Source organism: Talpa europaea, assembly GCF_964194135.1.
Source record: "Talpa europaea genome assembly, chromosome: 1".
Classification (NCBI taxonomy): Eukaryota; Metazoa; Chordata; class Mammalia; order Eulipotyphla; family Talpidae; genus Talpa; species Talpa europaea.
This window is the reverse complement of record NC_140073.1, coordinates 106,936,055-106,961,779: the sequence shown is the minus strand read 5'-3', so window position 1 is coordinate 106,961,779 and position 25,725 is coordinate 106,936,055. Positions and strand designations below refer to the sequence as shown.

Below are 25,725 nucleotides of genomic sequence, written 5' to 3'. Positions count from 1 at the left end.
GTGAGTATTTTAGTGCAAATGGCCAACAGGCATATGAAAAAATGTTCAGCATCACTTGTAATCAGGGAAATGCAAATCAAAACTACAATGAGATACCATCTTACACCAGTGAGAATGGCACATATTAAAAAAACTAGCAACAACAAATGTTGGCGAGGGTGTAGAGAAAAAGGAACTCTCCTGCACTGTTGGTGGGAGTGCAAACTGGTCCAACCACTATGGAGAGCTGTGTGGAGATTTCTGGACCTACTAAACATAGAGCTTCCATATGATCCAGCAATTCCACTCCTAGGTATTTACCCAAAGGACACAGAAACATCAATTCCAAAGAACACCTGCATGCCTATGTTCATAGCAGCACTGTTTACAATAGCTAAGCTTTGGAAACAACCCAAATGCCCAAAAATAGATGACTGGATCAAGAAGATGTGGTACATATGCACCATGGAATATTACTCAGCATTCAAAAAAGATAAACACATGCAATTTGCAGCAACATGGATGGCGCTGGAAGGGATCATGCTCAGCGAAATAAGCCAGAAAGAAAAAGAAAAATACCGGATGGTCTCACTCATAGCAGGAATCTAGAAAACTTAAATAAGGGATCAGGAAAAAGAATAACTATAAGAAAGAAAATATCAAAATCAACAAACAACTGTGAACCAGAGACACTTTATGGGGGGTGGGGAAAGGAGGGCTTGGGTTCAAAATAGAGGGTTGTAATTGTATGGGGAATATAAAAATAAAATTTAAATTAAAAAAACCAAAGGTGAGTATTTTAGGTTCAGTGTCATAAAAGAATGACTTGACTAGGCAACCTCTTTAACTTGAGTCACAGTTGAGGTTGGTAGAAGTGATAGGTGTTGGCTATTGCTTTTGCAGCATTAATATTAAAAAATCAGGATGTGCATGAAGATATCTGGGTAACTTCTTATACCGCTCTATGGTCTTAGTGCAACAAACTCATTTAGATAAGAACAATTGAAGGAAAGAGTAAAGAAACAATGATGTACACTAATGTCAAATCAAGTTCCTTTTTTATTTTCCTCCTGTCATTTAACCATTAAGTACACTATAAATATTTGCCTTCCTAGTGATCATTTTTTTTCTTTGCTGTTAAGAAAAATTAACCTTTGCTAATGTTCAACAAACAGAACCAAGACTATTATATAAATGCTTGCTGATCATATTAGTAATGTGCAACATCTAGAGGGATAATTTTCCTCAAAGTGAAAGGAATTAGCATTTCTATTTGTGTTAGGTATTTCTGATACAGACTTGTTGGTCTCTACCCTTCCACTCCTTAAGTTTGTAAACTTGGAAAAGCCATTAAATATATTCACCTAAAAAAACAAGTAATAACTGCTTTGCATATCTGAGACTTCTTGGTGGATAAAATGGAATTTGATTCATTAGGTTTGATATCAGTGTTCAGAAGTACAGTTTTATGACTCCTGGGGATCCTTGAAAACCTTTCAGGGAGCCTATGAAGTCAAAACTTCTTTTGGGCCTCCCCTGGTGGTGCAGCGGTTGAGCGCTGGGCTGCGAAGCTGCCCACAGCCTCTGCAGCGCTGATTTGATCCCTGGCCACTGGCGAGGGTCCCACATGGCATGACAAACCTCTCCTGCCATGCCCGCCAGTCCCCTCAGCAGTGTATTTCTTCAGTCTGCCCGTTCTGTTCCCTGCTCTGGCTCTGGTGAATTCTTTCACCCTCCTGCGCTTCTGACTGTACCCAGTGCTTGTGTAAATAAATAAATAAATCTTAAAAAAAAAAAACAAAAATCTTTTTACAATAATGTTGCATTATTTACCTTTTTGCTCTTATCCTTCAACATGTATATGGTGGAATTTTCCAGCAGTTGGCATCAAGACTTGTAGTGTTGCAAGTGTGATTTAATATAGGTACAAACATAAGCCAGCAATCTGAAAAGCCAGGCATTACAGAGGTTCATAAAAATAGAAAACAGTATACTCTTTTCAAGGATTTGTTGTTCTTTTAGAAAGTAATTTTCACAAGAAAAATTTTACATGAACCTAATAGGTTATTGTCTTTTTTCAAATAAATTAATATTTTTGAATGTATCAGTTTTAGTTTCTAAGATAGTAAATGTTGACAGCTACAACCAGCAGAAGCTTCACAGGGGTCCTTATACCTTTGACAAAGGTAAAATGGGTCCTAAAATTTGGAAAGTGTAAGAAATACCAATATATATGAGAGCACTGTGTAAATATGTGCTGACATTGCTAGTAAGACTATCCAGGCTGTTTAGACATATGCTGTGCAAGGAGGCTGACTTGGGTGGTTCCTTGCACCCTCCACCTCCAGGCCAGAGCTGCTTAGTCTGGGGTCCATTGTGGTCGTTCAACCATGTACAGTTGTTTGCAATTTCATGTGTTGGTCATGCATCTATTTTTTTTTTTTTTTTTTTTTGGAGATCCATAGTCTTCAGATTCTCAGAATGCCCTAAAAGATCTATAGATAGAACTATCTATAGATAGAACTATTGCTGGATGTACCCCAGTCCCATCTTATCTCTGAGGATAAAAAGACACCAGGGAGGAGATGAAAAATACTTAAAGTTCTTTCTGTAACCTGTTTCTTGAGGTCTTGATTCTTTATTACTCTGTGTGTGGAAGGATGCTAGGTCAGCTTCTCCAGACACTGGAGAGAAGAGCTTTCTCTCAGTCAGTGCCATACCTTTGGCATCTTTCTGGTTCCCTTTGTTTCACTTTTAAAAACAATTTGACAAAATACCATTTTTCCAGGAAAAATGTGTTGAGTAGTATTCCCGACTAAAATATTCTAAAAATTTTTAATTTAGTGGAGAATCTATAAAATGAGCATTTTGAAGGCAATTTTGTGACATAAGCATGTTTGTGTAAGATAAATCATATCAATTAAAGTTCCCTTTGTTATTATCATCACTATCTCTTCCAGTTGAAATATTTGGAGATAATCAAAACCATAAAATGCTTTCTGCATGGTAGTAGCATCTTGTAAAAATTGGATACATTTAATTTGATTAAACACTGCTTCATTAGATTTTAATGTGCTATATATGTTATGTGTTTCAGAAACTCCAGAAAGGAACTTAATGACATACGATTTGAATTTACGCCAGGAAGAGGTGAGTTTTAATTGAAATTATTTTTTTATTGCTGCAAAGAGCATTTCAGAAATTGATTACAAGCATGTGGTTATAATTTACTATTCAAAAATGCTTTCTCTAAAAGTGAAGGTAGGAAGGAGGGAGGGAGAGTGTAAAGGATTTGTGATAATTGTAGGGAATTCAAACTGAACCCTTCCTGACTACATGAGGTCCACTGAAATGTGGTAGACAGCATATATACATGTGTAAAGTGAATACATTAGCTTGACCATGAGCAGAAACACCAACACATGATGAAAGGCCTACAGTAGAGTCTGATGAGTGTAATGTGAAAGCATAAGCTGTCCCAGGAAGGATTCATCAGCAAACAACGGTAGACAAAATGTACATTTTTTGCCTTTGTTCTCAGTTCAAATGACATGAAGCCTATGCTGAGGAGTGGCTGTCGCCTCCATTTGCTGCAGATCCACTAAGCTTGGTGGGAACAATGTCAGTCTAGCCACTGAATTCAATTTTAGTATTTTAAATGGTCCCTAAAAATAATTTAAAGACTGGGCTAGCTGTTCTCTTAGCTCCCGGATGCCTGAAGTCAGAACCATGTCATTTTTTTGGTATCTCTAGCATCTGGCAAGAACATGGCATACAGAGAATTTCAAGTACTTTGGTGAATTAATGATAAATAACATATATTAACAGGCTTTTGAAACCACCAGATTAGTTTTTAAGCAAACATTGCTACTTCTACTAATGAGTTTATAAACAACACAACCTAGAGAAAGGAAGATCAGATACTAATGCTAAGATTGTACCTGCTTTTCTTGATCTCTGGTTTCAGGTTTTTATGTGTGTGAAAACAGTCTTGAGGTCTATGTTGAATATCTTCTAAAATACATCCACCTCATGCATGAATAAATAATATATGTGCCCTGAGAACTCTGTGTTATATGAATGTATTACGTACATTTTTGATTGATTAAATAAGTTAGATTACCCTGAAGCACAATGATTGCTGACTTGGTATCTGGCCATTTAACTGCTTTGACCTCCCTGTTTTTACCCATAAGAAGATCAAAAACTTGAATTCAAAATGTCAAAGTCAATGGTGGAAACTTCAGGAAACCAGAGAGCTCTGAGCTGGCCAATTACATTCAGGTTCAGTTTTTAAAAAACACTGCCAGTCAAACAAAATAAGTGCCTGGGCCATACATGGTTATAGACCCACTGGCCTAGTAAGTCAAAGAACAGATTTTTATTTTAACCTTTTTTCTTTTCATCTGAATGTTTAGAATTGACAATGGCAATGAGAATCAATTTTAATTTGGAGTGATAACAAAGTAATGAATTAATAATGTGTATAAAGCAGTCCTATCAAAATGACATGGCCCTTTGTACTGGCTTTGGCAGTGTCTTTTGCTACAGTTAGATTTGGAGTACTCTGCTTTTGCTGCCCAAACAGAAACCATAGCTTTGGTTTCTTTTTCTTTTTCTTTTTTAAAGATTTATTTATTTATACAAGCACTGGGTACAGTCAGAAGCGCGGGAGGATGAGAGAATTCACCAGAGCCAGAGCAGGGAACAGAACAGGCAGACTGACGAAATACACTGCTGAGGGGAGGAGCGAGCACGGCAGGAGAGGTCTGTTGTGCCATGTGGGACCCTCGCCGGTGGCCGGGGATGGAACCAGCGCTGCAGAGGCTCTGGGCAGGGATCGAACTAGTGCTGCAAAGGCTGCGGGCAGCTTCACAGCCCAGCGCTCAGCCGCTGTGCCACCAGGGAAGCTTTGGTTTCTTGACAATAACTGGCCTTCACTGGGTAGAGAGCAGTAGTCCATTAGTAATGGAAATGCCATGGATGTATCATTATACCTGTGTGATTACTGAGGCTGTCTGCATTTCAGATGTTGTCTGCTCTATATCTGTGCATGCGTACTACATGTGTGCTATGTTTGTGCTGTATGGACACATTAGTATGTGTGTATATATGGCACAGAGTGTATGACATAAACGTATCAAGTATTCTGTCCTTGTTTGAGGGCATGGCCTTTGTGTTTATCATGTTGCTATATGCTCCAGAAACCTAATGTTTACACATTAGGAATGTTAAACAGCTTAAAGAAAAAGAAATTACCACTCTCAAGGGTCTGTACCTACCGTATTGCTGCTATATTAGTTACATACATACAAAATAACTTGAGTAACACACACAGAATATTTCCATTTTTGTCTAACCAGAATGACCATTATCTATTTTAGTGTAACTCGTCTGGTACCAGGAGATCTGAAAATAATAAGAGATGCTGTATGTGTTAATCATTTAGGAAATGCCATTTGATTTAGTACTGTCTCAGTGCTCACCCTAAATATGACTTTTTTGATTATTCCATTTTCAACTACATTATGTGATTATAGCCCCTTACTCAAATGTAAGATGTTATAGATAAACTTGGAGATTATCGTAACAAATTCAGATGCATTAGTAGGTGATCATTTAATAGAAAAGTAATGACTGCCTACTGTGTGTTCTGGTAGCCACTTGACTTCAGTATGCTATTTCCTGAAGTTTCAGGTGTTATCCAGAAAGATGGAGATTTATGAGACTGAAAGTTTTAGCCAACTTCACAAAACTAAATAATATTCATAGTAATCTTCATTTTGCTACCCTTGATTCCTTGCTATGGGATCATTTTATCCCTACAAGAGTATTATAAAATATTGTTTGTGCTTTTGGCACTAAGGACAGACCCAAGATGGACCTTCCTTATATAAAATCTCATAGATTAGTAATCAGATGCCTATATTTCTTTCTCATTTTCTTTTAATTCCATTTCATTCATGATGAAATGGAATGAATAAAATACTACAGCTTTTTTTCTGGAAAGGCAAACAATATATCGACTCTCAAATTTTTATTGGAGATTTGGGAATTTGAGTGATGTGTGCAAGGGAGAAAGAGTGCACAGAAGCAAAAGCTGCATTTCAGGTGATGATTAGATACATCAACATGACTGTTACAATTTATTGAGTAATTGCAATGTGTCAGACACTAGGCTAAGCACTTTAAAGTTTATGAAAATTTATTGTTACTTATGAAAGATCTATCTCCAGTTACATGCTTACATATATGCACTGAAATGCACACTCACACACGCATACTTTCTAGCTTACTTACACAATCACCTCATTTAAAACACAGATTAGGCAAGGAACCCCTATGTTGAGGACAAAGTTTGGCATAGCAAACTACAGTTCAGTGTAGATGCTTGTTTGATCCAGCAGCTATATTTTCATGTGTTCCCTGATTTTGGAAGTCACTTACGTCAAACCTCTACCTAGATTGTTACCAGCTACTGAGCTAATTTCTCTTATCCAGCAACAGTTCTGGATATTTGTGAGAATATCCAAAGGTCATCAAGACCATGTCACCTCCCTTGTAAAAACGTAGGGGTTTATAATGGTTCTTCTGAGAAGACTGGACAGTTTCTCCTTAGAAAGATTTCAGACTTCTCACTATTATGTTCATTCATAACCTTTCAATTAGGTAATTTTATTATATTCACCTGTTTAGTCCCATCTTTGTGATTGCTAATTCCTGTCACTTATCATTGGAAACTATATATATATATATATATATATATATATATATATATATATATATTTAAAGATTTATTTATACAAGCACTGGGTACAGTCAGAAGCACAGGAGGGTGAGAGAATTCACCAGAGCCAGAGCGGGGAGCAGAACAGGCAGACTGACGAAATACACTGCTGAGGGGAGCAGCGAGCGTGGCAGGAGAGGTCTGCGTGCCATGTGGGACCCTCGCTGGCGGCCGGGGATCAAACTGGCGCTATAGAAGCTGTGGGCAGCTTCGCAGCCCAGTGCTCAACCGCTGCGCCAGCAGAGGAGGCCGAGAAACTATATTCTTCATGTTTTCTAAAAGAATGAATCTTGCTATCAAATGAGCAACGTCATGTTAAAGGTGTTTCTTAATAGCATAAATTCAAATATCTCATCCTGATAGTCCAATAAGCTCTTAAGTTTACTTAATATAAGGCAGTAGTAAATGTTACCTGTTCGACCTTTGCCATAAATTCTAACTCAGTAACTACTAATGATAGAAAGGATTGATCATAACTGGAATTAACCTTAGCAAGAAAGAAAAGCAGTGTCACAGGGATCACTTATGAGAGAACTTCAAAGGATTTGAGCATTAATTCAGACAGTGGCCAAAGGGCAAAAGGTTCTGGGCAAATACAAATTATATTAGTACAAAATTATTTGTATCAACTTCTATTGCATAAACATCAGGATGCAAACTATACATGGCAAAAAGTATACATGTTGGGCCTCCCTGGTAGTGTCCGCAGCCTCTGCAGTGCGGGTTCCATCCCAGCTGGCTGGGTTGAAACCCACAAGGCGAGGCAGACCTTTCCTGTCTCACCCACTGCTCCCCTCAGTAGTGTATTTCGTCTACCTGCCCGTTCTGTTCCCTACTCTGTCTCTGGTGAGTCCTCTCACCCTCCTGTGCATCTGGCCTGTACCCCAGTTCTTGTATAAATAAAAAACTTTAAAAAAGTACACATGTTGCTTTCTGATTTTTCCTTCTGATAGAAACTGAATTGTTAAATTAAAAAACAAGGGTGATTTTTGTAAATGAAAAACACATATTTTACATGGTACTGAATTGTTTATTTTTATTTTATGGTTACTAATACATATTCATTTCACATTTGAACAGATACAGCAGATGGCGTTTCTCAGGAGCTCTTCTCTGCTGGCTTGGTTGATGGTCATGATGTAGTTATAGGTAAATCATTTTTTAGTATGCAGTATCATTTTGTTGATGCATCAAATGGAAATGCATTTAGAAATAAGGTCTTCATAAAGTTAAAGTTTATACTGAATTTAAAAAATATTTTGAATTATCTCTTATGTGAAAGACATATGAGTCATATCTAGCTATTTTTTAAAAGCTCTTAATGCAGTTTGTGCCATTTATCTAAATATGATTTATGAAACAAGGGGCCTCAATTTTTGGAAATATAACAAAGAACTTGAAAGACCCAAAAGCCCATGTCATAGCAAAGATAAGATGCCAAAAATTCCACATACCAAAATAAGCTACTCTCTGAGGTCCTTTGTCAGAGTTTCTCTATTCTTTGTTTAGCCATAGTTGTAATAAGCTTAGTTGTTCGTTTTCCCATCTGTTAAGCTTCATCATGAAACCTTAAGGTTGGATGGACTTGAAGGTCATGCAATCTAAATCTCTCATTGTGTAGAATAAGGAAGCAAATTCCTAAAACATTTCAGTGGTTTGTGCAGGGCCTTGCGGCTGGATTGTGACACAGCTACTTCACTTTGAGACCATGGTTTGCTGCACCACTTTTAGAAGCAAGATGATTGTCTGGGAATAGGGCATCTTGCTAGATTCAGGCTTGCTGATACAGGAGCAAAAAATTACTGGTAACCTCCTGACAAGGTAAGGGAGGCAGAAAAGCTATAAGAGGCTGACACTGTCATCCAAGAACGAATGTAGCATATTTCTGCTTAGGGTGAAGAGTGGATACCGCCACACACTGCAGCGAATTCTGAGCTTATGAAGATTATATAATGTAGTCAATTCTGGATATCCATCTTGGTGACCTTAGTAATTAAGATTAGTTAACATCATGTTAATACTTTGTATAATACATATATATATATATATATATTTTTTTTTTTTTTTTTTTTTTTTGGTGGGACCCTCACTGGTGGCCGGGGATCGAATTGCACTGCAGAGGCTGCCGGCAGCCTCACAACCCAGCGCTCAACCGCTGCGCCACCAGGGGAGGCCCTACTTGGTATAATATTAACTATATTTTAGGGAAATGTGTATTACAAGCCTTTTTCAAAAATATTCAGATATCTGTTTAATAGGATATGGGTCCATTAAGTATAATGTTTTAACTGAAAAAAAGAATCACTAGAAATAAGTCCTCCTCTAATATGCCAGGGTATGATTGAGAGAGAGCTTGAAGTAGATAAACACAACAATCAGAATAATTTGTTCCTAGAAACTCTATAATGTAGATCTTTATAAAAAGAATTATTTAAAGAAAAGTAACTGGGATTTTAGTAGGAGATTGGAATTCTAGCTAGCTAATCAGTTTCTATGTTACCAATATATGCACACTATATCATACATCTGAAGATACAAATATATCTTTATAATTAGAAAAAGTCAAATTCTTTTTCTGTTAATGACATGTGAAGCTTGCACATTGATTTCACAAGGGCGTATTTATTCCTTTGCCTATGGTGTGCCTATATATGGTGATGTATTTTAATGGAAAGTGGCATATATTTTGTATACACACACATATACGTATATGTGTGTGTGTCCTTTATATTTCACACTTTAAGATGTGAGATGTTATGACCAGCTAAATTCTTACCTATATTTTTCAGTATTTTATTTTATATAATTCTTACATCATTTTTCATTTTTGCACAATGTATGCATTTTAATTTTGGTTATATTCCCCATACAATTGCACCCCCCCTTATTTTGACCCAAATCCTTCCTCTCCCCGCCCCTCCCCCGCCCCTTGCAGTGTGTCTGTGTCTCTGATCCATAGTTGCTTGTTGATTTTGATTTTTACTTTATATTAATTAGTGTCTTTCCTGGTCCCTTATTTATTACCTTTTTTTTTTTAATCACATGTGAGGGGAAACTGAGTGAAAAAGTCAATTCAACTCTGGTGTCTACTCTAAATTCCATCTCAGAATTCTTTATGTTAATAGTTCCTTGATAAAAGTAGATACTCTCATTCATATCAGAAAAAAATAAGTGCCCAATCCTTTAAGTCTTAGTTTACCTGTAGAAATAATGGGAAAAGTCAATGGTTAGATTAAGATACCCAGAAAGATATGTTTTCCTTAATGAGAGCTATGTTTCATATAGTGAGCAGCCAGAATTAAAAATTAACTAATGAAAACAATAATCAAAAACTTATTTTAAACAACTGCTAAGGTTTCCTATTAGGCAAGAAGTCAAGGATCAAACAATCTTTTGATTTGAGTTAATCCTGGCAGGTGGTAGGGAACATGGAGGATAAAAGAGATTCATGGAAAGATAATAGGTCACAGTTTTTAAGCACGGTCTTGTTTCAGGCCTACAGTCAAATTTTAGTGTACTTCTCATTTTGCCCCAGGCTCAGCTGAATCTAAACTGGAGGGGTTTTTTATGGGTGTTACGAATTTTAAACCTGGAAATTAAGGCATCATTCATGTACTAAAAATTTAACATGTGTTTTAAATACAATACATAGCCAGAGTGGTTACATTTTTCCATGGTTTATTCTTCTAAAATTTTTTCATTTTCCCCTTTTCCCCCTTCTTGGGGCTAAAATGTAGAAATCTGGGTTAAGACCAAGCATGTGCAGTTCTTTCTGAGCTAGTAGCACTAAAATGCCATAGAGTGACAGACATCACACCAGAGAGTCACAAACAATGTTTGCGTATTCCATTTGATCATCACAGCAATTCTTTAAGGTAGAGGAAGGAGAGGTTGTTTTTCACTGGTATTTTGTGGATGAAAACTGAAGGTCAAAAAAAGTTTCTGGGGGAATTGCAGCTTGTCATAGTTTTCGAACTTGGGTCTTGTGTCGTCAAGCTCAGATTTTAACCTTGACTCTTGCACTCTTTGTACAATTTATTTGATATCTTCAGCTTGACAGGTGAATCCAGGATAATATTAAGTGATGGTGGTTTTGTATCACCTAGAAAAAAATAGCTTGTCCTTACTTGTTTTTCCCGCTTCAGTAGATGTCACTTTATATCTTAATTCTTGATTATTTGATAAGCAGATAAAATGTTTAATTTTGTAGCCACAAACCTGTCTCAGCAATTCTCTGCTTCTTCCCTTATCTATTTCCCTCTTGACTAGATTTCTCCCACCAATATACTAAAATGTTTTTTATTTCTCCCATGTTAAAGGAAAAAAAAGGAAAAAAAGAAACCTTCTCTCTACCTCACCTCCCATTAATCTCTTTCTCTCCATCACACTTCTGGGAGATGAAGTGGCAAATAGCATTTAAAAATGGGAGATGATGTGGCTGGCATGGAGTAAACAGGAAGGAAGAGGGTAGAAGATACACTAAATACAGTGCTTCATTCTTAGTCCTCAGCACACATGATATGTGAACAGCAAGGGGTGTAGTTAACAATACTCACCTCTGTGATAGATTGTTTTTTTTTTTTTTTGTAAGTTTTTCATTTAGTTTTCAAGACTCCATTCTCTCTTGATTCTCCCACTGTGCTGGTGTTTTCTTCCTAGTCTTTTTGAGGAAAGGAGGTTCCTCCCCATTTCTTTGTCCTGTAAAGATTGACATGACCAAGGGCTCATTCCTTGGAACTCCTCTAATTATTAGGCCATGATGGTGATCTTGTCAGCTTTCATGGTTTTAATACCTTTTATTCTCTAATCCCCAAATTTATATTTCTAGCTCAGACCTCTCCTTTAAATTCCAGACTCATATCTGGCTCTCTCTTTGGCATCTTAACTTGGAACGTTAATAGATATCCCACAAATCTCCAGAATGCAGCCCCTCTGTGCCTTGCACTCGGAAGGCGATGTCAGCCCCGTCACATACTCAACCCAAAACCCTAATTGTCCTTTACTTCTCTCTTTCTCATACTCAACATCCAGTCCCTTCAATGCACCCAAGATATGGCTGTTGTTCACCATCTTCCTACCCAGCCTCTTTCAAGCCCCTCGCTCCTCTCGGGCAGGTGGCGGCGTTCACCTCTGCTGGGCTTCCTGCTCCTGTCCTCCTTGACTACCTTTAGCCCGTTCTCATCTAAGCAGCTGGAGACATCCAAGTGAAAAGTAAGTCAGATACTAAAAGTCACAGCTAATGTGGTTTTGATTTATAAGAAATGGCAAGAATACACGAAAGCATAGATTCAGAAAGTAGTTAGCAGTTGCCAGGCCCTGAGAAGGACAGGGGAAAGAACAGTAACTGCTAATGGGTATGGCATTTCTCATTGGGGGTGACGGAAAATTCTGGACTTCTGCAATAATGGTTGCACAACCTGTGACTACTGAAAACCACAGAATTATACACTTTAAGGAGGTGAGTTTTATGACATGTGAATTATATCTCAATAAAAAGCCAGATAACATTAATGCTCTAAATAAAACTGACTTTCTATCACACATCTCAGGTGCTTGCAATCCCCTACACAGTCTGTCCCCAAGTTACTTCTCAGACCTCTCCTCTTCGGCCCTTCCCCTGTTCATTGCAAGCCAACCATGCTGGCTTTTGTAGTTGTTGTTCCTTCTGCCAAGGTGTTCCTTCCCACCACCTGCCCACATGGGCCTGCCCTGACCAGCCCACCTAAAACCACACCCCACCCCCAGCTCTCTACCCCTTCCTTTACTATTCTCCAAGTCACTCTCTATCAAACAGGCTGTGTGTTTCATGTTGTTAATCATATAGGACTTTCCTTTGAGCATAAGATTCTTGAAGACCAGGGATTTTAATCTGTTCTGTTAACTTCTGTGTTCCCAGTGCCCCAAACTGCGTTTTATGTAGTAGTCGGTCCACACTGATTAGACATCATTCCATTTTGAAATATACAGCTGATAATATTTACTTTAGAAATAGGCTATTTTGAATAGAGGATCCCAGTACTTTGAGAATCTTACTTTTGAGATGACTGAATTCAAATATCATTTAAAAATGTGAACTGCAGTCACCTGACAAGGGCTGTGCTAAAAACAGAGCAATTCAATTTAGAACATTGGCATATAGAGGTTGGAATGATTTCTTAAGTGTGTATTTTTACAACTTCTATAATAGAAAATAACATTTAAACAGATTAAAAATCTTTTTTTTCCCATCAGAATTTTCTCTTGAATTGAAATAAATGCTTAGGGCAACATGAAAAAATCTGAATAAAACAGTCATATGCATTGTGGAGCAACGAATGTTATGACTTTTACTATAATGTGGCAAACAAATGCTACCAAAAAAAAAAGCTTCACTCTCTGGCTTCTGGGTAATCTGCCTTCAACAGGCGGACCTTTGCAGGCAGTGTGTGGACTGAAGCAGGACTGGTGTGGTGACATGGAGTGATTGCCTTCAGAAGCACAGCAGGGCAGAAATTAAGTGAAGTAATTGTGGACTGAAAGCATAAACCCACTTCACTTGTGCTTAAATGCAGCTTTACCTTAGGCAAGACACTGGAACCACTTTTAAGAATCATGTAAATGGAAATGAGATAGGATTGGCAAGGCCTCCTGGGTAAGTGTTGGTGTAGAAAATAAGTTAACTTTACAAGATGGCCAAACTTGATGTTATGTTTGTATAAATCTGCTTATCTTGCCTGGCTGAGATGGGTGAAAAATACACCAGATCCCAAACCCCACTTCTGTTGTTTTAAAGAGGGATCCCAAGGGTGACTGAAAAAATAAACTCCTATGTATAAAAGCAGACAGAAGTGCTGAATGATATTCAGGCCTTGTGATAAATGATTATTTTAGTCTCTGTAATGAGTGTTAGTGCCTCAGCAATAGGAGCTCCTGAGAGTAAGCCAGTCCCTGCCTGTCCTGCTCAGCAGCTCCTACAAAGCTGCTGACCTCTGACCTGCCAGGCCCAATCCAGAGGGCCACAGTAGGTGAATATGGGGGAGGAAGCCTCTTGGCAACTGCCTTGCAGGGAATGGTCTACTGGCTGATCTTCCCTGGTTTTTTATGCCACCTTCTCCTGGCTTGGTAACAACATATGTCTAGATTTTTCCTTCCTTTAAGTGGAGTTAAGAAGCAGATGTTGGAATTTGTGTTTTCTGAGATGGGAGTGTTTCTGCATTCATTTGTACCATTTTTCTTTGGTGATTTTTCAGCCTAGCTGAGTAGTTATTACTGCACTGGAGGCTGATATTCGCTATAGATATTCTCATAAGATCTTTGAGTGAACTTTTGGACATGCTGTTATGTCTCCAGGGTCTTCTTTTCTGGCACAATAAGAATCCTGTTTGACACCAGTCTGCCCTTTGAAATTCACCAGAAGTGCTGCCTCTACGATGCTCTTGCTGCTACTCACACCCTCCCTAAAAGAATCTAGAGGACAGCTTTTTCTTGTCTTGAATGTCACAAAACTGCATTTTTAGCACCATTAGTGACATATGGCTTTTATCCTACTGTGTTTTCTGGTGTCTTTCTTTTTTGTGTGGAGAATGGAGGTATCTTCAAGGTTGGGCCACCTTCTGTTTTACTGACTACCATCCTTGCCACACACAGGCACTTAATAAATATGCCTGTGGATAAATGAGTATTTTTAACTCCATTTGGCAAATTGAATTCCAGAATGGTTCATGAATTTGATGATATAAATATTGTTATACCCCCTTAAAACTGGAGTCATTTATCATATTTTATGTTTTTCTTTGTCCCTTTTTTCTTTTCTTAAAAATTGACTTTTCATATGAAAAATCCTGCCTCTTGGGAGAAAAATGTGGTTGGCCTAGAAGGTCTTCTCGTGCTGCTTGCTGAGATTCACAGTGTTTGTTTCAAAGTATGGAGTGTGAGATGCCCACGTCAGAATGTTGTCTATGTATTAAAAAGGCATATTTCTGGGTTGCAGCTTAGAATTACAGACTCTGGAATCTTGGGTAAAGAGTATGGAGATTTGCATTTTTAGTGAGTATGCCAGGTAATTCTCATATGCACTAGAACTTTGTGACTACTTTTCTTTGCAGTAACCTTTGAAGATTGTTTAGCTCCTTTTATAGTCTGTATCTTTCCAATATCACTAATCACCTTTGCTCGCTGCCTTGATTCTCTTTTCCCTTTAGGAATCTCTTTTAAAATTGTGCCAGTTAATTTTTAAAATGTGCATGTGTGTGTGTGTGTGTGTGTGTATGTGTATGCAAGCATGCGTGCACAAGCATAAATGGAACAGATATGTGAATGAGCCTCATTGGCATAAATTTTTACCATAATGAGTCACTACAGTTTTTATTAAAACTACTATTGCTGCTCAGGGTGCAGTAGATCCTCCAGGTGGCCTTCAGCTTTTATGTTTCTATAGAACAGCAAAATATCTCTAGGCTCCAAAGTATGCAAGCAACAGAATCTTTGCTCAGTTGTGAGCATATGGTCGGATATGTGAAGTGCTTTGTTCCCCCAGCTGTAGCCAGGGATATTTAAGTCTGTTGTGAGTGATCTGGGATTTACTGAGCGGCAGGGCACCTTTACAATGAAAATCTTGGAAAAGAGTGAACATGTTCTTATATTCAGTTCAGTGATTGTACTGTGAAGTTTACTTACATTGAAATTCAGTGAAGGAAAACTTACAAAATAGTGTCTCTGTTACACAGCTGTACTGTGATTTTAAAATGGTGACAGATAACTAAAACAGGAAGAAAAACCCTTAAGCCATTTCTGGGTTGAGACAGATCTGGGCGTTAGTTGGTTGATATCAGTAAATACAGTTGAGTGGTTCCCGATTAAAAGTTGTCTGTATGTTAATTTTAACAGTTAGGGAATAAGGGACCCTAAGTGACTTGGGAGAACTATAGTGATTGCTGTTATGTTTTTTTTTTTTTTCCCCCAGAGGTAAATGTTGAGTGTTTAATATGGCACAGGGCTACCATTTTCCAACAGCTGCTACTGTCGATTTGATTTTAACTCAATGCCCCTGGTTTCCAAATCTTCATTGAAATATTCTCTAAATAGGAAAATTTGTGTTAATTTTAATATTAAAATCATCACACTAAAATTACTTTTAAATAATTACATTTAGGCTATACTATGCAATGTAACTGCACTGAACTTTTTAAATATCCAAAGAGCTACTTGCTCTCTGTAATGTTGGGAACCTGGACTTAATCACACACACACACTCACTCAGCCATTCAGCATTAATTTGGTCACAACCCTGTATTTCTTTTTTTTTTTTTCTTTTTTTTTTTAAATAATAAATTTTATTTTTATATTCCCCCATACAACTGCAAATGCCCCATTCTGACCCCAACCCCTCCCCTCCTGGCCCCCACCCCCCAAAAAGTGTCTCTGGTTCATAGTTTTTTGTTGATTTTGATTTTCACTTTCTTATAGTTATTCATTTTCCTGATCCCTTATTTAAGTTTTCTAGATTCCTGCTATGAGTGAGACCATCTGGTATTTTTCTTTTTCTTTTTGGCTTATTTCGCTGAGCATGATCCCTTCCAGCGCCATCCATGTTGCTACAAATTGCATGTGTTTATCTTTTTTGAATGCTGAGTAATATTCCATGGTATATATGTACCACATCTTCTTGATCCAGTCATCGATTTTTGGGCATTTGGGCTGTTTCCAAAGCTTAGCTATTGTAAATAGTGCTGCTATAAACATAGGGGTGCAGGTGTTCTTTGGAATTGATGTTTCTGTGTCCTTTGGGTAAATACCTAGGAGTGGAATTGCTGGATCATATGGAAGCTCTATGTTTAGTAGGTCCAGAAATCTCCACACAGCTCTCCATAGTGGTTGGACCAGTTTGCATTCCCACCAACAGTGCAGGAGAGTTCCTTTTTCTCCACAACCTCGCCAACATTTGTTGTTGCTAGTTTTTTTAATATGTGCCATTCTCACTGGTATAAGATGGTATCTCATGGTAGTTTTGATTTGCATTTCCCTGATTACAAGTGATGTTGAACATTTTTTCATATGTCTGTTGGCCATTTGCATTTCCTCTTCAGAGAAGTTTCTTTTTAGCTCTCCTGCCCATTTTTTGACTGGGTTATTTTCTTTGTTGTTGTTGAGTCTCATCAGCTCTTTGCAGATTTTTGTGATCAGTCCTTTATCATTAGCGTTGACAACCCTGTATTTCTAACTTTATTTAACTGTAATAGAAAGAAGATAAATGTGATTCTTGTTTAAATAACATATCATGACCAGACTCCCTTCTAGCCCCCCAAAATTCAAGGGAATTACACAGAAAAGTGTTCCTAGCAAACTAAGCCACAAACTAATATAAGGTGCCCCACTCTTGTGACTGAATCTACTGTCAGCCTTAGCCATCCTCTGTGATTCTTCAAAGTCTAGTGAAAATGATGTACTATTTAGATAAGGGTTAATGACTTCATAATTTTTTTTTTTTTTTTGGTTTAGGGAGGCAATCAATTCAAATTACAATGCAAAATGCAGACCAGTGTTATTTCTAGGAAGTTCTGTAAAACAAAATATTTTCTCATTTCTTGTTACATGATTATGAATCAGTGCAGCAGCAAAGCACATTGTAAGCCCTTATTTTCTAATTTTGTCATTTTTTATTTACCTAGGAGTTTTGCATCATCTTTGAAATCACTGACATAGACTCCAGTTAAGATTATACTTCATTTCACTTAAGTGAAGCAAGAGCTTACTAATGGGTTAGTCTTAGACAGTCACTAAAAGTCAGTAGAGTCAATTACTTTAAATTGTTCAGTTATGTTAATCTGTCTCTTAATAGTAGAACCAGGTATGTCTGAAGACTACCCTCAGTCTAGCCAAAATTTCTGACTATAGAATTACAATATGCCCCATATACCCAGTCCTTACTTGTAATCTTTCTGATGGAAATAAAATTTCATCTTCTGCAGGAAAGTTAGTATTTCTGATACACACTTTTCTAACATCACTGGTTCTATGGATTTTAAGTTAAATGTCTCTCTACTCCATTAGTAGATTGATCTCTTCGGCTAGTGTGTGCCTGCGTGCGTGTTTACCCACTTCAGAAATATCTGGGTCTACAAGAATTTAAACTATCATAACCATAGTACATATAAGTAAATATATGTACATATAAGTAAATAACCATAGTAAATATAAGTAGATGCCCAGCTGTACTTGTTAACACATTGACGAGATGATTTCCTAATCCCAATCCAAATGTTTTTTAACTATTAGTTGAGATTAGGTAAGTTATTACCACCTAGATTTCTTATGTTTCTGAAACTAGAACTCCTTATTTACCCAATCAAAATGAATAATAAAGCCACATCAATTTTTGACAAAATTTAGACTACCACTGTATTTTTTTTCTAATTGTAAAGAGCCTGTCTATTGCTTACATTTGGTTATTTTTTTTTTTTTGAAACAGAACTTTCTTAACCCAACTATAAGAAAACCTAATTCTTGACCTTGTTCAACTTAAGTTTAGCATCCAAAAGTATATAAGAATGCTTTTACACCAGATCCATTTTAATACAAAGAGAGACCTGGGTTGGTCACATTCTAATAAATTTTGTCATCAGGTTTACACTTAATTTGTTACTCTTGTAACATCAACATGTGTGTATAATTTTGTCTTGCGCTAATATTTTCCAGAAGTACTCACTGTAATATGTAACATATGGTAAGCATTCCATAAATGCAGGTTTCCCCTGAGGTTCCCATGATTGATGAGCCATAGAACCACTCAACAGGCATTTGCAGTCAAGAAAGAACTAGAATAGCGCTAGTCTCAGCTCTTGGGCTTGGCTCTACACCTTTTCTGGTCAGAGGACATTATAGCAGAAAACGGTAGGCAGGTTTTTTTCTTTATATTGCCTAATTTTTAAATAGTACAATGCTTTAATCTTCACCCTTAGGGTACTTGGTCAGCCTTGAGAAGTTTGTTACTTAAAATAAGGACATAAGGTTCAAAGTATCTTTTCAATAATAGACCCACAGGAGGGCAAAATTTATAATTGATTTTGAGACCTCTTACAAGTGTGATTATAAGTTGCCTCTTATGAAAGTCAATATGCTCTTGTCTCCTTTCTTCGTTTGGATAGATTTGGGATCAGAAATCTACTATACTTTCATCTGTTTGTGATATACAGGGTCAGAAGTACAGGAAAGGACTTCTAAATTGCTCAGGCCCTAGCCTTCCCTATATGTTGACTATTTTTCATATATCCTTCTCACTGTTTTACAGCTAATTCTTATAGTTGTCAGTAGAACTGAGTGATCACATGAGAAAGTCATACGTTAGAAATTTAACATCTAATAGAAAGAGGACATGATTTGAACAGCACTACTCTTGGGAAGGTTAAAAATGCTATAGATTATTGTGCCTCTGGGGCAGTGGGTTTGCTAGCGCTCTCAGGATGTTTATTTTTAATTTAGTGAAAATTTTTATTAGGTAGGGAATAGGTGTGAAAAGTTTTTGATGTATTTTCAAGATAGATAATTTTAGGTAAAATATATAGTGCTCTGAACTTAAATCCAAAAGTGACTTTATATACTTAGCAATAATTAAATGTAAGAGCTCAAGCCTCTTGGCATAATCTAAAATAACAAAGCAGTGCAAATGTCTGCAGACTAAATAGTTGATAGTAATAAATACTCCCTTGGGTTATTCCTAGGTGTCCCCAGGGGGATGTGTCCCAGGGATCCCTAAGTCACTGGTCGGTTGTTGGTTGCCATGTGCTGAGCCCAATGGCTGCCACTTGCCTCAACTTAAGAGAATGCTTGAGGAAATCTCACCAGTATCACAGCCACATGAGGGGTCTGGTGCCCACAACAGGGATGCTGCTTCCAGAAGGTCTAAGGGAGCTTCCTGCTGTTAACCAGAGTGATACTTTAATGCAGAAGTGGGGATAGGTCCTTCTACCACAAAATTTGGCACCCAGTCCCCAAAGCTTCCCTATTTCATTCAATAAATAAAGCCTGTGACTTACTCTGTACTGGTAAAATAAGACAAATATTACATGGTTCTTGCCCCCACTAAGCTTCCAGTGTAACAGGAGTGGCAGATAATAGCTAAGTCAATGCACAGGAAATAGCAACATTGCAAATCGTGAGATGTACTTTGAAGGAAAACTGTGTGCTATAAAGACAATAATAGAGGGTCCTCACTTAAATTCAAGAGCAGAGTATGCTCCTCTGAGGGAGAAACATCTGAGTGGAGTTTTAGGTTTATCCTGTCTACGCTGGGCAGAGGCACAGCTTTTGCAAGGAACATGAACCAGTGTGGTAAGAACAGGTGAGTGAAGAGAGGGAGATATGGAACAAGGCCAGGCAGCAGGCAGTGCCCTGGTAGTGCAGGGCTTTGTAATAGCCACTGGAATTAATGCCTTGAAAAACTAAATCCTGCTCCTCCAACTTAGATTAAGGTTTATATAGGGAACATACAACTCGTGCACTTTTCTTGCCTTTTTCTAACCAAGAGGGCAAATAATTTTCTTTAGTCTCATTCATTCTTTAGAATATCTAAATATACCTGGTTTCAAATCCCTTTGTTGTCTGGATTTGATTCCCAAATGAGATGAGCAGGGCACAGAAGGATAAGACAACAGCCTGGAAGGCTTGAGAATAAAAACTGAAATGAGGTTTCATCATTCCAGGTTCATTCAAGTTTGAGAACATTGAAAAGCAACTTGTCCTTGAATGTTTGGTACCTGGGGGAACTTCAGAGATACCTTCCAATAATTCTGATTCTAATTATTCTATTAAAGGGAAATTAGGAGCCCTAGGAAAAGCAAAACTTGGATATGAGTTGCAGGCATTTTCTGTATATAACTGATAACTAAAGAACCTTCCTGTATATTCCCAAGGAGAATGAAGTATATTTTTCCATTTCATAATATTGCCTTATTCTTACACAAACTGTGGTGTACATAAATAGTAGAACTACTATCATCATAATATAGTACAGAATACATAATAAATTCATGTTCATCAGATTAAAGCAAACTTGCCATTTAAAGTCCATTAATTGCAGTTGAATTTAGTGAATTTTCTTTCAGAGACTAACTCTCTAATTACCTGAATTAAAGAAGGTCTTCCAAATGGCTTCATGTTCCAAATGCAAACATAGCAAAGAAGTTCTTGCGTAGCTAACCTTTGTCCTAGTGATTGGATATAAGTTGGGACAACGCTTTCTCGTGGTGGTGATTTTAGAGTGTTTATAACTACTAATCTGATAGTATTGATTATACTTTTTTTTAACCTTCTCTTTTTGACTTTATTCTCTATGCAGTAATTTTACCCTAGGGAAAAATTTTCAAACTCATGAGTAGAGGTAATAAAAACATTGAATAGTATAGATATTACTGTGTGTGTGTATATATAAGTTAATAAATAATACTTTATATATATACACACATTACTAGGCTCCACTAATCGATACCCCTGTAATTGTGTAAATAACTGATAGCCGGTTGATGGTTATTGGTAAATTTTAGCGAAATTAAATTTTACATATCTCTTGTGTGGCTGCATGGCTTTGCACATTATTTGCTTTTTGTGATTAAACTGATGAAGCACACCCATCTTATTTATTAGACTCTCAGAATTTAAAATACATGGAAACCTTGTAGTATATGGGAGGAGTGTTGACTTTCAGTTGAGACACATGGGCGTTCAGACCCCTGTTCTTTCATTTATTAGATGTGACTTTGGGAAATTTCCTTATCTCTGTAGTCCTCAATTATTTCTTTACCAGAGTGATCCACTTAACACACAGTTTTTAATGAGTCTTATGTGATTAAATGGTGAGTCTAGTGTGTAGAGAACTGATAAGAAGCCCTTGATAAGTGCTAGTTCTTTTCTCTTTCTATTTTGGAGTCAATTCACCTGGCATCCTATATCCAATATAACACTTATTTTATGAAATATCAGAGAATGTATGGTAATCTGACATTTCCCCATATAAAATGAGATGGTGGTCCCTGGAGGGGAGTGGAGGTAGAAATGATTTCATGAGGGGAAAGAGGACTGGAGTCTGAGAGCTGAGAGGCATCATCGTTACCTTTACCACCTTGGTGTTAGCAGTAGGACTTCCTTTCTTCTCTACTGCTGTGACCCAAACAAGGCTAGAAAGTGGTGTTAAAATAAAAAAGAAAACAAAGGAAATGGACACTCAGGAATAGGAAACTAGATAATTGGTCCTACAGAATTGTTCACTTATGGTTAGCCTGCAAGTGACTGGGAACACCTGGCTTTCTGTCCCCTGTGATTAAAGTTGCCTTTTCCTGATCAAGCTGACAGGCCTACTTACTCTCGTTTCTGTCCTCTGAAATAATGCAGGATGCATGTAATCCCTTTTTCCAGTGTTTAATCAAATGATTTCAACTGCTAAAGCTTCCCTTTATCATCTTTTTAATCAACTTTCTTAGGAAGCAAAACTGTTTGAAAAACCTCTTTCCATCTTGTGTCTCTTGATAGTCCCTAGTTTTTCTTTCTCCTTCTAAAAGGCAGCTCCCATCATTATATATAAAACTACAAATTCCAAACGTAATCTGGGGGTGGCAGAACCTGAGGATTCTTCATTCATGACAGAAATACTAAATTTCTCTGAATGGTGTCAAATATTACAATTTTGGATAATACCTTTGTTTCACACTGAACTTAGCACTGTTTCTGTTTAAATTTTTTAATCACCCCATTGAAGATTCTTTAATGTTTCATTATGAAATATTTCAACTATCCAAAAAAGTAGGTACAGTACAATAGACTTAGCCATTATTGAGATTTAATTGTTACCGGCATAATTGCTTCAGATCTCTTCTTCCCTCCACTCTCATCACTTTTTAAATCTTTTTCCAGCTATGTACCCGATGCACTCCTATTCTGTATTTGTATAGATGGTTTTTGTAATCTAAAAGCTTTAACTTTGATATTTTTCTTTGGGCACATACAGAGTCTCTAATTGTACTGGTACTTCTCTCCAGGTTGTTGTGAAACCAATACTCTTTCTGACATAATTTTTAAGTTTATTAAAATCCTATGAAATGAACCCCCAAAGGCATTATACTAAGTGAAAGAAGTGATACACAGAAGGTCACATGTGGTTCCATTCATATGAAATATCTAGAGTAAATAAATCTGTAAAGATAGAGAATAGGTTAGTGGTTGCTGGGAACGGGGGGGGGGGTAAATGGGAATGAGGAATGACTCTTAGTGGGTACTTTTCTTTGGAGTGATGAAATGTTTTAGAACTAAATGATGTGGTGGTTGCACAATGTTTTGAATGTACCAAATGTCATTGAAATGTCCCTTTCCTTCCTCTCACCCTTATAATCTCAGAGGCCTCAGTGTTTATTAATGTTCAGCAGTTTTAGTATTTTACTTTAGCAAATCATCTATGTAAATACTTAGTATTTTTACTAAAGTATTTACTAAATACTAAAAAAACTATTTTACTACAGTATTTTTAACTTAATATTTAAATTTTTAAATATTTAGTATTTTAAGCATTATGATGTGCTTTACTACACATAATACTCTCAAACTCCCTCCAGTTTGCTGAAAATGAGAGCATTTCATCTTAGCTAATGGCTAGATAGTATTCCATGATGTGGATGTAACATATTTTTTTGACCCAGGTGTCTATTGATGGACATTTAGCTGCTTCCATTTCCTAGATATTGTAAATAATCCTACTATGAACATCACAGAACATGAGATTTTTGCATTGATGATTTCATACTCTTTGGATAGATGCATAAAAGTGGAATTGCTGGTTATATGGTATTTCCATTTTTTTTTTTTTTGCTATTTCCATTTTTAACTTTATTTTTAAGGTAAATCAGATTGCTTTCCATAGTGGTTATACCAGCTTACATTCGCCAGTGTGAATAGGGTTCCTCTTTTTCCCCATCCTCTCCAGCACTTGTTGGAGGTTTACCATGGCTTTAATTTGCATCTCTTTATGAAAGATGATAAATATTTTTTCTTGTCTGTTGGCCTTGTGGATATCCTCTTTGCTGAGTTTTCTATTCCTATGTGCTTCCCATTTATTGATTGGGTTGTCTTTTTGTGATTGTGTGAGTTTTTATATATCTTGAATAGTAACCCCTTATAAGCTATATATCATCTGAATATTTTCTGCCATTCAGTAGGATGTCTTTCTAGTCTTGTATTCTTTGTAACTGTGTAAACACTTTAATTAAGGTCATCCTTATTATTTTTGCTTTATTTCCCTTGTCATAAAACATCTTTATTATTGATGTCATGGAACATATCACCATTTTTTCCCCATATATTGTCATAGGTCTTACATCTAAATCTCTAATTCATTTGTAGTTCATTTTGTACATGGGGTTAGAGTGATCCAACTTCATTCTTTTATGTGTAATCTTCCAGTTATCAATGCTACTTGTTAAAGAGTCGTAAATAGCTGCTTTATCATAGACTAGGTGCTAATATGTATGTAGACTTATTTCTGGGCTTTCGGTTCTGTTCTTTTGTCCATATATCTATTTTTGTGCCAATACCATATTGTTTTTAGTGCTGTTGGTTTGCAGTGAAGTTTGAATTCAGGAAACAAATCCTCCATTTCTCACAATTGCTTTTGTTTTACAGGGTCTTTGGTGATTCTGTACTACAAAATTTCAATATTTTTTGTTCAGTTTTTTTTAATATTGCTGGTATTTTAATGGAAATTTTGTTAAATTTATCCATTATTTTTGTTAGGATAGGCACTCTGATTATATTGATTCTCCCTATACACAAGGATGGGATATACTTCCATCTCCTTATGTTGCTGTTCTAGCCCTATAGTAATGGCTTGCAGTTGTGCTATTGTACAGGTGCTATCTTAGATTAATTCTGAGATGCTTAATTTTTTTGGAAGCAATTTTAAATGGAGTTATTTTCTTGGTTTCTTTTGATCCTTTGTTATTTATATGTAAATTTTACATATTTATATGTAAAACTGCATTATTTTATGTTGATTTTATAACCTGCCACTTTGCTGGATTCATCTATTGTTTTTAATAACTTTTTGGTGGAGACTTTAGGATTTTATACATTTAATATATCATCTGTGAATATAGGCTTCACTTCTTTTCTGACTTGAATTTCCCTTTTTTATCCACTTTTTTATCTGATACCTCGGACTAGATCCTCTAATACTAAGTAAAATAAAAGTGGTGACAATGGGCATCCTTATCTTATTCCTGATCTTAAGAGGGAAGCTTTTGGTTTTTCACCATTAAGTATTATATTGATTTGTAATTGGTTGATTTGAGGTAGGTTCCTTCTATTCCCATCTTGTTTAGAGTTTTATAAATAGGTACTAAATGTTTATTAAAGTCATTCTCCTCATCAATTGGTATTAATCATATAATTTTTATCTTTGTTGATTTGATATATTACATTGATTTATTTACATATATTAACTCATCCTTCCATCACTGGGGCAAATCTCACTTGATTGTATGTATAATCCTTGTGATGTACTGTGCAATTTTATTTGCTAGTATTTTGTTGAAGATTTGGGGTTCGATGTCTATTCAGGATATTGATCGATAATTTTCTTTTCTGTAATGTCTTTATCTGGTTTTGGTATTAGAGTAATGTTGGCATTGGAAAAAGTATTAAGGAGCATACCCAGTGGTTTTTTTAAAAAATAATTTGAGCTAGATGGGTATTGGTTCTTTAAAGGTTGGATAAAATCTATTTATAAAGCTGTATGGTCCTGCGGTTTTGTAGTGGAGATTTTCTCGTTCCATTTTCACGCTTGTGATCATTTTTGTTTTGTTTTCATATATTGTTTCTTCTTGGGTTAGTCTTACTAGACAATAATTGACTGAGACATTTGTCCATTTCTTCAGGTTATCAAATTTATTTACATGTAGTTATTCATAATTATCTGTTACCATTCTTTGTATTTCTGTGCTATT

General features: G+C 36.6%; 1 protein-coding gene across 1 annotated transcript in view; it reads left to right on the top strand.

The window, feature by feature from the left end:
- The window catches only part of STK39 (serine/threonine kinase 39), a gene marked incomplete at both ends in the record, with an annotated part of 274,858 nt that overhangs the window by 209,010 nt on the left and 40,123 nt on the right, over positions 1 to 25,725 (top strand). The window contains 2 exon segments of the mRNA XM_084231279.1: positions 3,077 to 3,129; positions 7,847 to 7,915. Of these exon segments, the coding sequence (XP_084087405.1) occupies positions 3,077 to 3,129; positions 7,847 to 7,915 (122 nt within the window).